General features: G+C 44.5%; 1 protein-coding gene across 3 annotated transcripts in view; it reads left to right on the top strand.

Annotated features, from left to right (window-relative positions):
* Window positions 1–15084, top strand: part of FGD3 (FYVE, RhoGEF and PH domain containing 3) — a 113913-nt gene extending 98829 nt beyond the window's left edge. For 2 of the 3 annotated variants that reach the window (XM_074602607.1, XM_074602606.1), the window contains exons 16-19: window positions 2853–2975; window positions 4796–4948; window positions 7366–7506; window positions 13655–15084. In XM_074602607.1, the coding sequence (XP_074458708.1) occupies window positions 2853–2975; window positions 4796–4948; window positions 7366–7506; window positions 13655–13879 (642 nt within the window). In that variant the 3' untranslated portion in view covers window positions 13880–15084. The remainder of the gene's footprint in view (window positions 1–2852; window positions 2976–4795; window positions 4949–7365; window positions 7507–13654) is intronic. The other variant, XM_074602605.1, reaches the window with a different exon arrangement.
* Window positions 15085–16232: the final 1148 nt, after the last annotated feature.

Genomic DNA, 16232 nt, shown 5'->3' with positions numbered 1-16232 from the left:
ACCTCTTCATATAGCGCCTTTTTTGATTGGCGAAGTTAGTATTAAATGCTTGTATGCTAAGGCACGGGTTAAAAGACAATGGTCTAAAATAAATATACTGGTCTAAAGTAAGAGCTCATGCATAACTGTCATAATAGATGTTGCCCAATATCATACGCTTTCTGCTTTCTTTCCTCTGTCAAATATATGGGTGATGTGTTTCTGAAAGTGAACGCTGGCCAGACTGTTTCGCCCTCAGAAGGAAGTCAGAACCGAGATCCATTAGGGGAAGTATTCAACTTGAGTCCTTTCTGCGTTGTAGAAACACGTATTTGGGTGATGATGGATATTCCTATTGACGTCCAAATCAAATTAACCAATTTCCACGTGAAGCAGTCCATTCAGTTAGTGTTAGAGGAACTTCAGCATTTTTCCCATGCAGGCACATGCAGGTATCAATTGAAAGCCAAAACCTGGTTTTGTTCAGCATTCGTCAAGATTATCTTTCGATCACAGCTCACAAGGCTAAATGGGGCCTTTATTTGTGCTCTTGCCATTCCAGCAACACTAGTGAAATCGTTGTTAACGTAAGAATCGAAAGGCTTCTTATGCTATGTGCAAATTTTAACTGCTAAGAAGAGAAAAATTCGGGTTGACCGGTGAGGAAATGTTCCGAGATGACAACTTAAGGGGGATCCATCCCTAGCCAGCAGGAGGAAAATCAGTGTTCTAAAGAATTACATAGCTTTAGCATCCAAATCAGAGTGAGAAATGGCTGACTTTAGCCCACACGTGTGATACAAATAAAAAAGTTACTCTGTAGATTGCTGTGGATCAGTAGAAGCTTTTCGAATCGCTTTAATTATACGCCTTACTTGGAGGGGTCTAACAGAGTCGGAGAGGACCGTTTTTGCCAGTGATTCATCCAAGGCATTGTTTGGTTGGTGTAATTCAATGTCGAACTGGTTACATCTGGTTCTTCGCAAGAAAAGTGAAATACTGCACTCGGCTGAAGCGTGGGGGAGGACTTGGATTTGCAGGCATTCTGTTTTGCTGAGCAATTAATCTGTACGTATACGGGGCTATCGTGGTGTTCCTGAATGAGCCAATCCGTATGACCGCGCTTCACCAAGCCGAATTGCAAAGCGATCCTACGGACGTGGGTACGAGTTTGAAACATAGCTATTGCAGCTATAGAAAAGATAATACCAATAAAAAGATCCAATCCAATTAGAAGTAATTAGCTGTGGTTTTGTTGTGTAATGCCATTACAAGGCAGGGTGGTTTCAATAGCTCTGCTCAAAGACAATGTGCTTTCCTCTGTAACCGGGGAATGGCAGGGCAGACACTCGGGGAGACTGAAAGATGGGAGAGTGCTGTCAGCTTATAAAATTTGACTTTTTTACTATTTTTTTTTTTTAAATTGGCCTGCAAACCCAGATTAGTGACTTCTGCAGGTTAGTCGTAACCACCTTAGGGCAAGTGGCAGGGTTTCCCTAGCACTGGTGATACCTGCCTGCTGATCCCTGGGCACCCTCCGCCAGCTGTAGTTGCTGCTGCCTTTCCGCCCACCCCCACGTGCCCACGGCCTTGGGTAAAGAAAGGCTTCGAAGAAGGGGAAATTTTTTGAGCCAGCTGTTCTCTCTCAAGTGAGCTTACGCCTTAGTATGCACGGGTGGCTTAAAGGGAAGCGGGGGAGTCAGGAGTCCAGGATCTGTGTAACCCACAATGGGCCTGATCTTCACCTGGGCGATTTTCAGAAAAAATACAAAATTCCTCTGCTCTTTCGATTTAGAGGAAGTGTTTCTTTCTCCCAGTAGTTTGTTAAATGACTATGTCAAGGAAACGAAAATGAAAAGAGTTATCAAACCTCTTCTCATGAAAGAGCTGTGCTGGAGGAATGGGATGGAGCCACCTTCTCTGGGCTGGGATCTCCGTGCCGGTGCCGCCTGGCTGGGAATGTCCCGGGCTTACCCCTGGGGACCTGCTGCTCCTGGCACACAGCCGTCCTGATGGGGAAGGGGGAATGGTATTTATTTATTTAAAAAATAAAACAAAACGGGGGAACTACCTAAAGTTTTGTGTGAAGCTGTATTTTTATGAACTGCACGTTGTCATGTTAATGCTCTTCAGTTTGTCAGAAAATTGGACAATTGAGTTTAATTATACCCAGTGACTTTGGTCACTCAGTATAGCTTAGGTGCTTAGCTTAAGAGGCTAAACTTGCTTGGCTATCTAGACAGCTGATAAAAAGCGTCTTCTGCCAAGAGCAGTTGATAGCAGGTCCCCGGTGTAGTTGTCCTGGCTTCCTGAGGAGCTTTATGTTTCATCATGGGGCGGGAGGGAGCCTGGGGGTTCTCCTGGACTATGCATTTGAAGTTGGGTGGGGCTAAAACCCACTGCCGGCACCGTCAGTCGAGCCGCTTTTCCCCAAACCTTCTCATCTCCTCCCCACAAACGGGAGAGTTTACAAGGCACTCGCAAAGTCGGCGACATTTACCTCAGCCAAGTCCCGTTGCAGAAGGGAGGAGGATGAGTGCCGGAAGGAAGGCTCTTCTTGACAAGCCCACATTGCCTCTTCCTCCTTGCCCACAGGTGGTGAGACGAGGTTACTCAGTGGCTGTAAGGGCACAAGGGGGCAGGGGGACTTGAGGAGTTGACTCTAGCGATCTGAGATCACCTAATGCCGCACCAGAAGCACCCGATGGCTGAGCCAGCCACAGGTCATCGGCAGGGCTGATGTGAATTCTTTTCTAAAACCATCTGAAACCCAAAGAGGATCTTTGTCAGTAGGAGAACGCTACGAAATGTTTTGCAATCTCTTTTTTTTTTTTTTTTTTAAATATATCACACAACTGTACTTTTCATTTCAGAGTGATTCCTGCAGGAAATCTTCCAAATCCAAGCGCGACAAGGAGAAACAGGCTTGCAAGAGCTGCAGCGAAAGCTTTAACTCCATCACTAAAAGGCGGCACCACTGTAAGCAGTGTGGGGCAGTAAGTATCAGAATGCCCCCGGTGCGAGGGGCCTAGTCGGAGCTGTTTTAAAGGCAAACCCAGCACCTCCGTGGATAAAAAGGTGGTGCTTTCCCTGGGGATGTGCGTGTGTCTGGGGAGGGGCCTGTCCACTTCATTTTGTTTGCAGAAACGGAATGGCCTTCGGACAGCCTTACCTCACACAGCAGCTCGTTCTAGGATGAGCAGCTGAACACAACGATACTAAAGATGGACGGGTCCTTCTTTCCCCAAAACTTGTCCCTGAGTTGTCCAGAATTGCTTGCGCCAAAAAGTCAAAAGTCATTGCTTGAAAAGTCAAAAAAAAAAAATCAGTCGTGGAGATTCAAGGCCGGCTTACTGGAGGCGCTTATCCAGTGCCATCCGCTGACAGCTTAACTCTCTTTTTTCTTTCTGAAAATCACAGCCACAGCCGAGATGAGATTGATTTCTGTAATACGACTTGAAACCTGCCGTCTGTGACTTGCGTTTCATGGTTCGGTGTTCCTAATGTAACTAGTACAGAATAATGTTATTTAAATACCGTTACTCCTCTGAAGTGGAGGTAAATTTTCAGCTGAGGAGAGACCTGAATGTATAGTTAAGATGTTCGAAGAAACCTCAGTCTCAGCAATTGCAATAAAATTACTGTGGAGGAGACACTTTTGCTCCGGAGTTGGGGTTGTCAGCCAGCTGGCTTTGTTTTTATTAAGAATTACTAAAATCATGAAATACATTTCTGGAGGTTTAAAATGTTCCATTGCAAATCTCTAGTATTATTAAAGAAATGAAATAATAGCTTTCTCCCGTGGAAGAGAGATAACAAGAATTGCGTTATTAATATTTATTGTTAAACGGTTGCTGGTTGAGCGATGGTTTGTAATGTGGCCGTAGCATTCAAATTAAAGAACTTAATTCCTCTCGAGGAAAGACGGTCAGGTTTCTGAAAATGCTAGCTTGCTTTTTTTATATAACGTGGCAGAGTGGTGCTTCAGTTAACACTTGCTAAATTTAGGCCCTTACCTTCATATAGTAATTAACATCTTGCAGCGAAGCATATAACAAAACATACTGGTACCCGAAGGGCGTTTGGGCTGTATGATTGTACGGGGCGTTCAGGACGGATGTGGAACGCGGCCGACGGCCCCGGCGCTGCGTCCCGGGGGACGGCTTCTCTCCCTGGAGCAGCTGGTGGGGTCGGAGCGGAAGCGTGAAAACAGGTTCCAGAGCTGCAGCTCCATCACTCTTCTGCTGCTTTCGAGGGACGTGGTGTGTTGTTGTGCGCTCTTGGCAGCTGAGGAAAGCAATCCAAAGTTGTTAACTTGGCATCGGACGAGTCGTTGCTAATGGATAATACGTTGGACTGTGTTCTTAAAACGGTCCGTGATTTTGGGGATTCCTCAGTTCTATCAGGCCGAACTGCCTAATTGATGAGGAAGCGTCAGCCACCTTTACTCTAAAAATCAGTCCTTCCTGGACCATTTTGTGAATGGCGTTAATAAGCACTAATTGCTTTGTCAACCTTTTTGACTCATAAAGGCTTATAAGAAAAGAAAAGCAAATTTGCATGATGTTGATCATAAAGTATTTCCCAAAAGGCGTATGTTGTCTTTAATTAGGTGTATTGGTACACAGCAGGGGATCACAAAAGCATGAATTATTAATGTTGGCAAATAAAGTAAATGTTATCTTGGTCTCTCTATCTTCCACTTACATTAGTTTCCTGGATTTTACTTTAATAACATCCATTCTGCCAAGTCACTTTCTTTGGAGAAGGGTTGTGTTTTAACGGTGCCTAATAAAGCACCGTCTTTCTGTTACAGGTGATCTGTGCAAAATGCTCCGAGTTTAAACCACTTGCAGATAATAGCCGTCACAATCGAGTGTGTAAAGAGTGTTTTCTGCAGTTACCAGCGAGCCCCTGCAGCCCTGGTGTGGAAGCAGTCGGAGAACAAAAGAAAAGACTAGCTGCAGAGGTACAGTATTTAGCTAAGAAACTTTTGGTGTGCTAGCTGCCCTTGTGAGTCTTTTATTATTTTTTTTTAAATTTATTTATTTAAAACAAATGAATGAAATAGCTTGGTTATCTTCTTTCCCCCACCGTGATATTCGATCCTCTGACCTATAGCTTGTGTCGAATGCTGTTTGTAAGCATTCATCGCAGGGCGCGGATCATACGGGGGTGCACACAGGTTTTGCGTCTAAGCTTCAGCTTTCAAAGTAACGAAAAAAGAGCAAAACTTCTGTTTTCTTTTTTTTTTTTTTCTTCTTAATGGTGCATTTCCGATCTTGAGTTGTACGCAATAACTATTGTCAAAACTTGGCAAAATAACTCCATATAGAAGATATTTCACACTCCTTGTTTCACGTCCTGTCAAAAAACAATTAAAACGATTTTTTTTTCTTAGTCGGTTGTGCAAAAACATGGCATCCTCCTGAAAGACTGTCAGGATTCATGGAAACTTTCTCAAACCTGCTCTAATGCAGACTCTTTTCTCCAAGACGTGACTTCCGCAAATTGTACTGTGGAAACTGCTGCTTCAGAAGTGCCACTGATGTCGCCAGGCTTTGTACCGTGATAGTGGCGCGTCCTGCTCTTGTTTTTTACAAGAACAAGAAACGTATTGGCAAACTGATTTGTTTTATCCTCACCCACAACAACTGAACCTTCTCTTACCGATGCTTTTTTTAGACTATGGGCAGAGCTGTGAGTACCGTTACGTGCCACGCTTTTCCTGGGCCACCTTGAAGAAAAGGGTTTTATTTATTTTACCTGTGAAATACAGCCAGAAGTCACTGCGTGTGTAAAAGAGGACGTTCGCGTCGATTGAAAGTGGATCCACAGGGACGCGTCTCCTGAGGGTGCATGGAATTCTTGAAAGAGCCACTGAAACACCGAGAACCTGACTTCATCACAAACCATCCTTCCCCTCCCGATGCGCTGACATACGCCATGCTGCTTTGAGCACGGCGTGGGAGATCGGGGGACAGTTGCAGCCTAGACTGAATAACATCTTGCCTTGAAAACCATCTCTCTGGAAGCCACCCCTCGGAGCCGTCAGACTGCCTTCCAGCCGCCTTGCACTCCTCAGCAGAACCAAACTACGCGGAAAAGAGCTGGAGTCGGAGCAAGAAATGCAAACTGGAGTGCGTGTCCAGAGCTCCTGCAATAAATGCTTCCTCAAATAGTCTTCTCAGACTGCCCCGCTCTGCTTCCCAGCATGTCATATTTCTTTCCAGGCTACTAAATGTACCTACTGGGCTAAAATTACACCAGCACTGTGTGCCAGAGCGAACTCAGCTGCTCGGGTGTTTTGTCAGCTTTGTACCCAGCCACGTCCAAGCGTCTCAAGAAATACAAGGTGGGGTACAGCTACAAATGCACAGCGCCCTTCCCTGAGCTACCCTGTCTGCAGAGCGCGGAGAAGATCCTGCATCCGGAGCTTGATACTGTCAAAATCTTCCGATAGGCGCTACAGAGGATGAGCACTTCGTGTGCATAGTATGGCCTGTGCTATCTCATGATAAACTTGCTAGCCCTGTTTCAGCAGAGTTGGTTGCCAGTAAAGTGAGAACCTGCCACCTCCCCAGCTGAGAGCTGCGTGAACCTGAAAAGCCAGAGAGCAAACCAGTGGAACGTGGCCTATGGCTTTAGTTCAGATTACAGCAGAAAGCTGTAAAAACCCAAGGAAAAGAGTCATTTTTCTCTCCTATACTCAGGCTTTTAGCCTTGTGCAAATTGTCAAAGGATCAGGTAAAATGCAAGAGAGTAGATGTATAAAAAAGAAGAGCTGGTCTTTTCCTTTCCCTCCTATTTACATTACACTTTCTTGACAAGCTTAATAGCCGCTGAGGAGATTGCCGCGTTACAAATGTTATTAGCAGCTGCCAGAAGTCCCCAGGAGACTTCTGTGCAAAGTCTAATGGGAACAGGAATTTTTTTTTCTTTGTTTTCCATCAAAAGACAGACATTTCTTTCCATCTTTCTTTGCCCTGGTGCTGATTCGGTTCTCTGCATCCACGCACAAGAGTGGCTGTTAATACACTTCCTTCATTAATTTGAAATCGTTGCCCTGCCTACTTTACTAAGCAAGGAACTAGGTGCATCATCGTCATTGCCATTCCCCGTTTACGTGGCGGTGGTGGAATTTAACTTCGTGTCTGCTGGGAACAGTCATTCAGCATCTGCCTCTATTACGTGGAATTGTGCTATTTCTTGATGGTTTATAATAATGATTAAACTTTTGTTCGGCTACGGGCTCTCCGGCGTTTGCCCTACAGTATTATTTGACTCTGGACAATTTAAGTATACTTTATGCTTAATGCCAAGTATTTTGCCCATGTAACCATCCATGGAAACAGCTCTTTTTTTTTTTTTTCCCCCTTCATCCAGAAGCAAAGCATCTTGGCAGCTGAAAACAGCCTCTTCAGCAGCTACCTCCAGTTCCTTGAGAAAGGGAAGACTTGGTACAAAATGTGGGTGACCATCCCCAAGACTGAACCTCTTGTTCTGTATCTGCAAGGAAGCAGCCAGGTAAAATGACATTCCTGAGGGTCAACGCACGGGGCGGGGGGGAGCGTAAGTTTAAATCTGTCAAGCTGGGAAATAGGTCCAAGGATTTGGCGTGGTTTCAACAACAAAAATGAGCTTGGTGCTCTGAATATAGCACAATGCCTCAGAGATTTCACATTTCCTTGTTGCCTCTAGTTGCTGCCAATATGCTTACGAGCAAATGTTTAAGCTCATAGCTTTTCTTTTCCACTTTTTAACAAAAAAATCACAAAACAAGGATAATTTGGTGACCTTTTGGGTTTTTTAGAGGTTTCAGACAGGTGTATTCAAAAGTCTTGTTATCCTGTCGTTAGGGAAAGCACTTCCCTGAAAAATGCATAGGACTACGGAACAGCCCGGATATTGCAATTGCTAGATGAAGCTTTGCTTTTATTTTTTTATTTTTTTTAAACCTAGTTCTGGGTTGAGAGGGTGGATGAATTTGTGGAAACGTAGATGTTCTTCAGCCTGAAAATTGGACTGTGTTTGGTAAAGCTCCCTGTTGTAGCACCTTGTGATTTTATGTTTACTTGAAATAATTACCTGTGGTAAGCATTTTATTTTTTTTAAAGTGGGCCATCGAAGCTAACTAGCATTTGTGTGTGATGAAAGTCAAGCCATAGAAATATCTATAGCAAGATAGAACATCCAAAACAGAAATACAGTTCGTGCTTCCTTAGTGCTGAAGGTCAAGAATGACAATGCTGAAATGAGATCCCCCAGAGCCAGTCTTGGATTTGGCAGGTGACACATTTATATACAGCTTTGGTTTATCTCCTGGGCAGGACAGAAGAAGAAATGGGTCCGAATTCTGCGTACCTGCCTACCCTGCTTTCATTGTAGTGTTACGAAGGGGTTGCTTTTTATTAGCATCAGTTTGTACGGCTGTAGCTAGGAACAGTCTGGGAACTGAATATTACTCATGATTTTATAAAGCTATTCAAAGTAAAGCTTACCCCGTAGCAACTGCTCGCCAAGAAGTACATGATGTCCTTAGAAGCGTGTTCGTTTTGCTGCTTGTCAGCAAGAACACCTCTGGTTTTAAACAAGCGCGTGTCATGTTTTAAGCACAGTGCTGGAGAGACTGAAAGCTTGAATTTGGAGCTCCCGACACAGCCCGCTTGGCTTCGTCTGGGATTCAAAGCCCACACTGTGTGAGCTTCCAATTCATCCCACAGGCCGTGAGCTGCCTGGCTTCCCTTCTAGTCAACAGGCGATGCATGACTGAAATGGCAAGTTGAAAAAGCAAACAGCCTCAGAGAAAGCGCTCAAACGAAAGCAACAAACCCAGTCTTTAGATCTCTGTGGAGTCAGAGTCTGGGGAAAGGAAAAAAAAAAGGCTTTAAAAAGCAAAGCAGAGAGAATGGCTTTGCTGCTGAACTCTTCACCGTGCCTCAGCAAAGGACCAGTGCAAGCCCCGGATCCCGTGCAAACCGAGCCCAAGTGTCTCACACAGGCAAGCCTGGGGAAGGAGGATGGGAATAGAGGGAGAAGTCTAAATTCTTTGGCCTTCCTCACCCAGGAACGAGGTGTGTCATCCAAGAGATGACTGGAACAAGGAGTTGGGAGGAGGCAACACCTCATACGTGGTATGACCTAGAAAGGAATTTCTCCTTGTGCCCAACCGGTTGTCTCGGGACAACATAAGTAATGACCCATGGGACGTAAACCAGCCACGTTTAGTGCACAGCAGAACGATGCTGGGTTCTCCAGGCCCCCTCCTGACAGTTGTGCAAAGCCAGGACTGGAAGCTGGAGGAGCTTCTGCGCTTCAGATGCTACGTTCTCTGCTCCGTGTCCTGACAAATTTGATCTTGAGCCTCTGTTGATATTATTAGTAAGATCCTATATATTTTAGGGGAAAAGGGTGCCTTTGGTACTGATTGTTGATTTTATGACAGTTAAATTTAGTGGTCAGTGTCCTCAACTATTTCAGGTGTGAGATAAATCTCCCCATAAAGCAGCAAGAAAGTACACAGGACAAGGTTGATCTGTCTTACATTCAATAACCAAGCCAAGATTTACTCTCGGGAATCAGCAGTTGCAGGCTGAGACTATAAACAACAAAACAGAGCCCCTTTTTCAAGGGCCTGCCCTTCCCCTTTCTGCAGCTTCTTCAATTTGCATCCAACTGAAGGGAAAAATTGCGAAGCACAGCCCATTCCTTGGTATTAGCTCAACGTTCTTATTAGTTCTGGCTTACATACTAGACACTAGACTTCTGAGAAAAATGTCTCCCAGAGCTTCTCTCCTGGTGGCTGAGTGTCTGGAATCAGTTGGGAACCACTCACGTGCTTGAGCGTTATTTTCCCAGGCATTGTTTGGTTTTGTACAGCCACCTCACGCGTCTCACAAACCTCTTCAGGCCTGCAAAGAAGCGTTTCAGTGCCTAAAAAAAGAGGTGCCTTTTGGGAATAATATTGCCAACAATGGCATTAAAGGTCTTGAAACACAGACCAAGTGAAGCATGGCCGTAGGAGTTTGAATGTTGGGGGTTATTTTTAAAAAGAACAGAAAGAATAGTTTGTCTCTTGGGAAGGAGGAATAAACCAAACTGAATCTGGAGCTTCTGGTACAATAAAAGCCCGGACAGTTTTTGTCTTCTGCACCCCCAGCCCTCACGCCGAAGAAAGAATGCCAGTGCAAATGGAAATACGACTCGCAGGCTTTAAAATAGCAAGAAAACTGCATTTTTCCTTTAGAACCTTGTTCCAAGAGAATGAATTAATCCCCCGAGTGTTCACAGTTTAAGTCTTGCATAAGGCTTTATGCATGAGGATAAAATTCACGGCTTATTTAAGTATGGAAATCGTACCCATTTTATCTGTCCTCAAACTGAGAGAGAATTTGTGCAGCTGTTTGTCATGTTTATCTGAGTGGAATTATAAGAGTTTGCTTATGAGCGAAGACCACCTCCAGCTTAAGGATCAGCGGTTTTATAGAAACGAGTCCGTCTTTCCAAGGGCTCCACCTGGAGCTTCTGCCCCCATTGGCCTTGTAAAGTGCACAACCACCTCCAGAGCTCTGACGTTAATGTACACCCAATGGGGAAATGCGGAATTCAGGAGTCCCAGCTAGCTAGAGAAGTCAGGAATTCTGGAGAAATACAGAGGGTAAATCCAGCACAGTGAGAGCTAGTGTATATCATAATTATCAGGTTTGATCCATGAGAAGTTTTTGCTTTACAAATTCCGAAGAAAAATCTTTTATTCGTCATGTAAATGTGATTTACTCCTAGAAAATAAGGTGGTAGCTGAGCGTGAAGTTGAGCTCAGGGGTTTAGAGAAGTGTTTTTGTGGCTTGTCTGTTAACCCTGTTTAGGTGAAGCCCGAATTGGCCCTGCACTCCCACTGCCTGTCCGTCCGTCCTCGTGGTCCGGCAGAGCTCTGCCGCTTGGCACGCCATCGCGTTGCAGGAGTCTCTCAACCCTTGGGAGGGCGGGGTTAGGTCGTAAGCGGGTAGAGAGTGGAGTTTGGGTGGAAAAACAGGGATTTTCTAAGCCTATTCAAAGGCAGGAGGGGAAAATGATAGCGGTCCCTCAGCGTGTGACTGTTGTTCTCCGTACTTGTGTGGGAGAGCTTGTACGCTGCAAAAAGATGGGCAGCGTGAGGGGGGTGTCTGTATGGAGGGGTGCGTAGAACTGCCGGTATGGTGGAACCGAGCTGTCCGTTCCCAAATCTTAAAACCTGGGTGTTGTCGTGGCCGTAACAGAGCAATAAATAAATGCGGCTGTAATTACCTAGGTAGATAACGCGTTAGTATTACACTGCTTAAGAGTCAGGGGGAGAGCACAACGCCTGTGGTTACCGGCAGTATTACCCAACGGGCAGATTTTTGTGTATCACTCGCTATCTCAGGAGGAGTGAAATCAACCCTAAGGGGCGGCTCCTGTCAGCACTGGCTAGTTCGGTTTGATGACGTACCGGTGTCGTGCAACCCCGGTGTGTTGCATACAGAAATATTTTTTTAAAAAAACAATTCAACCAGGCCAATGCAGGAGGCTCTTAAAAACGGAATATGACGTTTATCTCTCTAAGGCCTGTAAATCCGAGTTACGTGCTCGGTGTCCCGCGGAGAGATCTGGTTTGGGTGTGTGGTGTGACCGGAGGCTGAGTGCTTCGCCTTTATCGGTCAGTAGTGCAGCTTTTCAGAGATAATTTAAATCCCTTCCTTTTGGATCAGGCAGGTACAGAGAAAGTGGCAAAGGCATCATATTGTGAAAAGGGAGGAAGCAAGACCAAAGGCAGTCTGCTTAATTTGCCTGTGTCTGCGTGTTATGGGTAGGTGTAACATGTACCGTTCAAACATCAGTTTGCTCTTACGCGGCACTTCTTGGCTGCAAATGATGCCATTTTTCATTGTCGTGCGCAACCTCCAATTTTACATGTGACGGGCCTTGGTGTCTGTTTTTCTAAAACAAGATCAGTGAAGCAGGCATGGTTGAGCTTGGGCGTGCTCGGGTGCGTTTTGTGTTCATCCGTCTCATATTTGCTCGCTTTAGCGCTGCCACGTGTGCAGGTCTGGAGCCAGTTCAAGCTTCTGCATGTGCAAGACCTCCCTGTCGTACAGATGCAGCTGTGGTGTCAGGATCAAGGAATTGTGTGCTGCTTTTAACACAATAACTTGCACTCAAGTAGGAACTGAATTCTTTAGTGTTGGACCCAAAGTTGACGTAAATCTCCTTGAATAGCGCTCGGTCTTCAGGCAGATGGACTCTGACATTTTTGCATAACGGTAACAAGTAGTGGATTAATAAATCAGGAAACCTCTATTGATTTAATAAAATGCACAGACACATTTTTGACTCTGTATTTTTTGCCCCTTTACTTAACGTATGTGTTTACATTGATGTGAGCAGTTCTGAAACTTGAGTTCCATCAGTCTAAGTGTTAGAAGAGTAGATTTTTTTGCCATTGTTCTCAGAGCTGTGGTCCCTTTCCAGATTTCCTAAGTCATCTGCGGTCAGTATGAGGTGCCAAAAGAATGATTTTGCCACCTCTTTGGGGGATGCCCCGTTAACGTCGGTATGAGGCGTTGAATTTGAGTGGGCATCTACACAAGTAGCTGCTACGAGAGGCGATGGCTTCTTACAGGTGCTTGATGCCTGCGTGGTTTAGACTTCAGTCTGGGGACCCACCTTTGAAAATGCTTTGCTGGCATCCGTTGAAACGAGCTGCTCGGTCACGGCCTTGCCAAAGTATGTCTTTCCTGAAAGCTTCGTGGAGGAGTTGGTTGATGCTCAAGATGTGACTGCCAGAGAGCTGTATCGCTCCTTAGATCTGTGAGTTAATCTGGCCTTTAAAGGATGTTCAAGAATCTGAGCTTCAACTTCCTGAAAGGCATCATCGTAAATAACCCAGAACCTTCCGAGAAGATTCGCTGGTTGATTTAAAATCTTGAAATTCTCTTTTATTTTGCAGTCTCTTCCCTGGTAGTTGTCTCGCAGTGTCCAGTTCTGCTTATTTGTCCCCTTTAAACCAATCTTACAAATGTCCCATGAGGTTCAAAAGTGACTACACCAAACTATTCTCAGCTGGATCTGATTGCTTGTACCTTACGCAAAGGTTTTTTCGTAAAAGGCAACATGCGTGAGTTATATGAAATTACATGAAAATCCCCAGCCATGCCACTGCTGGATCCGTGTACTTACTGCGAAGGAGAATCTGTTAAGAAGAATAAAGCACCGATAAGTAGTTGCCTCTTACTGTTTTAAGTTCGGCACGGCCTCTCCTCTGTTTTCTGAGCACAGTGCTGAGCGAGGAGCCGGAGGCGCATGTGCTGCGGGTTCCTGCGCGTGCCGAAGCGCGTGCCGAAGCGCGTGCGTGCGGGCAGGACGGCGGGATGGGCTGGAGCGCGGCAGGGGTCAGCCAGCGGCACCCACCAAGGCGCTCCGGTTTGGTGAGGGTTTGGGGTGCAGCTGCCTGGCCCGAGCGTGTGCCCGGTGCCCGTACCTGGGGTGTCGGGTAATGCGTCTCCAGTTACATCTCACTACTTCAAAGCAAGCTCTGAACTGTTTGAAACAGGCCTTTGCTTAATCCCATTGAGAGGAGATCTGCCCTCCCTGCGCAGGATACCCCCCCCTTCAAATCCCCTTTGTTGCTGAATTTTGACATTTGTTCTTTCTTCTTTAGGATGGACGGAGCCCGCGTCCTGTTCCTCTGCCTGGATACGAAGTCAGTTTACCAGGTTCTGGTGAGAAGTTTGAAGTGAAGCATGTTTTTAAGCTCTGCCAGTCCCAGCAAACTCTGTATTTCAGTGCGGAAGATGAAGAACTGCAGATGAAATGGATGGAAATTCTCACCAAAGCAGCCAAAGGGGAAACTGAAGATACGGCTGAAGGGCTCAGCAACCCATAGAGCAAGTTCCATTTAGTTTCTTTCCTACACGCTATAAACCATCACTTGAATTTGGTATTCATGGCACTTTGGAATCTGTATGGCTTTATCTCTTCATGTGTCTGCGTAGGAAGTTCAGTGGTTTCTCTCCTTTTATTGTACATTTCTCACGTACAGTAGTTACCTGGCATATATTATGTTAAAGGAAAAGGTAGTTGTAGTTGTTGGTGGTGTCGATGCTGGTTTTAAAACAAAAGACAAGGAGAAAAGCATTAATTTTAACAAAGGTAATGGAAAACCATCGGTCTCTTGTTTTCCTCAATGTATATTTTCCAGCCCTTTTGATTGCTGTCAGTGCAGGATGTGTATAGTCTGTGATTAGTTCTATAAATGCTGCCTTTTAAGTTAAGTGTTGTAAAGGCTTGTGCTGGCCACTGACATTCCGTTCTCTGTCCTTTCCCTCCTGGTAAAAGGTCTTTGTGAAGTGTGAGCGATGTGCTGAGTATTTTCCCTTTGCTAGACCTGTGTCTCTGCTATTTTGAGATGACCTGTTCACAAGACAACTTCTGCGGAAGGGACTTCTAAAAATGACTGCGCGCTGTGCAGCAAAGAACATCAAGAAGCCTCGTTGATTTTAAGCATTTATAATATTGTTTTGTCTTCTTTTGAAACCAATACCTTCCTTCCTTCTATTTGAACCCGTTTTGATGTAAGTGAGCAAACGTTTTATACTGCAAACTGGGTTACGATCAATAAACAAGAACATTTTTAGTACACACAGTACAAAAAGGTGACTTCTTTGTTGTATTGGTTAATTTAAAAGTGACCTAGGATTTATTTATATAATTTGTAAATAATGTTTCATAAGTATTTTAAGAATTTTTTAAAGATCTCAGCTAATTAACAGGATTTAGTGCATAGAATAAGAGATATTTGTATGAACTGAATTTGTAATTTAATTTTCCTGTTTACCTGTATTTGTCTTATTTTCAAACATAAGTGCTTATCTATTTAAATAAAAATTCATGCAGTTAACTCCTGAGCCAGATTTCCAAGGCACAGCAAGCTTTAGGTCAACGTTTAATATAGGTTTTAAAAAAAAAAAAAAAAAAAAAAAACAAACACCAAAACAAACAACAAAAAAAGGCATGTCTGTTCTTAGTGGTAGTAAGCATGTAGTACCGATAAAAATTAAATAAAATCTGTCACAGTATTGTATTTTTAAATGGTTTGGTTTAACTTTTATTTCCTCTTCAGCCTTCTACGTTTTTTGATAGTGGTAGAAAGAGCGAGCTGCTCCGCACGGCCAGAGTTTGTTAGAATTGGTGAAAGTCAGGGAGGATCAGTGAGTATTTTTCTTACCTACAGAAAAGGATTTGGTTTTTTCCTTGTTTGGGTTTTTTTTTTTACACTGGTGTAATAAATGGTATACCTGAAGTCCACGGTGCTAAAAATTAGAAGCCATGTATTTAATTAGCTACTGGTACAATTTCACGAGACCTGCATCTTCCCTCTCCTCCCTGCCTCCCCCCCCTGCCCTGTTAGCATGAGAAAGAAGAACAATTATCGTATGGTTCATGGAAATTAATTCTTCTCAGTGTGTGGTATTTCCTCCCCCAAGCTTCACTGAAAATGTAACGATGCAGAATGCTGGCCTTGAAAATTGACACAGTTTGTAATGTTTCTGGTTTGGGATTGCTTTGTTTGGCTTTTTTTAAAAGTTTTTCCTTTATTTCTCCACTCCTGTGGTTCTTTGGAAGGGAGAGTGGTAAACCAAAACAAAACTAACGCACCTTAATGCATCTTTCATTTTCTATTTTTGTTAAGCAAGAAAAATGTTTAGCACACGGGTTTTTTTGCAGGCTTTCTCCATTTTGTTCTTTTTTTATAAGTAAGTATGTCAAAATGTACGTATGATCATTTTATATTCCTCACTTCACCTTCTTTCAAAAAAAAAAAAGAAAAAAATTATAGAAAATACGTGTAGCGTAGCTGGAATGATAACACACGATGGCACCCCTGGGCATTCGTGTCACGGTTCCCAGGCAGCAACTTCTTCCCCGGCCTGTCTTTTCCACTTTCAGGGGGCACGGCAAGGAACGTGCCCGGGGACTCTCTGCCTTGTGACTAAGACCCAAACCGGCAAGAGCTTTTATCGTTTAAAGGCAGCGCCTTAAACCTCGTCTGGAAAACTAATACAAGTCCGTTGTAGACCCCGGCGCTCTGCTCATTTTTGATGGAGTGTGACGATGCTCAGCCCAGAGCCTAAAACGAAACAGCCGCTGGTGTTGCAAGTTGGGGTCAGTCATGGTCGGCTATGCGACTGTTCTCCAGGCCGGCGGTGCTTCTGCGGTAGACTCGTCTGTTATCTTCT

Source organism: Larus michahellis, chromosome 10 (assembly GCF_964199755.1).
Source record: "Larus michahellis chromosome 10, bLarMic1.1, whole genome shotgun sequence".
NCBI lineage: Eukaryota > Metazoa > Chordata > Aves > Charadriiformes > Laridae > Larus > Larus michahellis.
The sequence above is the reverse complement of the archived record's forward strand: the minus strand, read 5'-3'. Positions and strand labels throughout refer to the sequence as shown.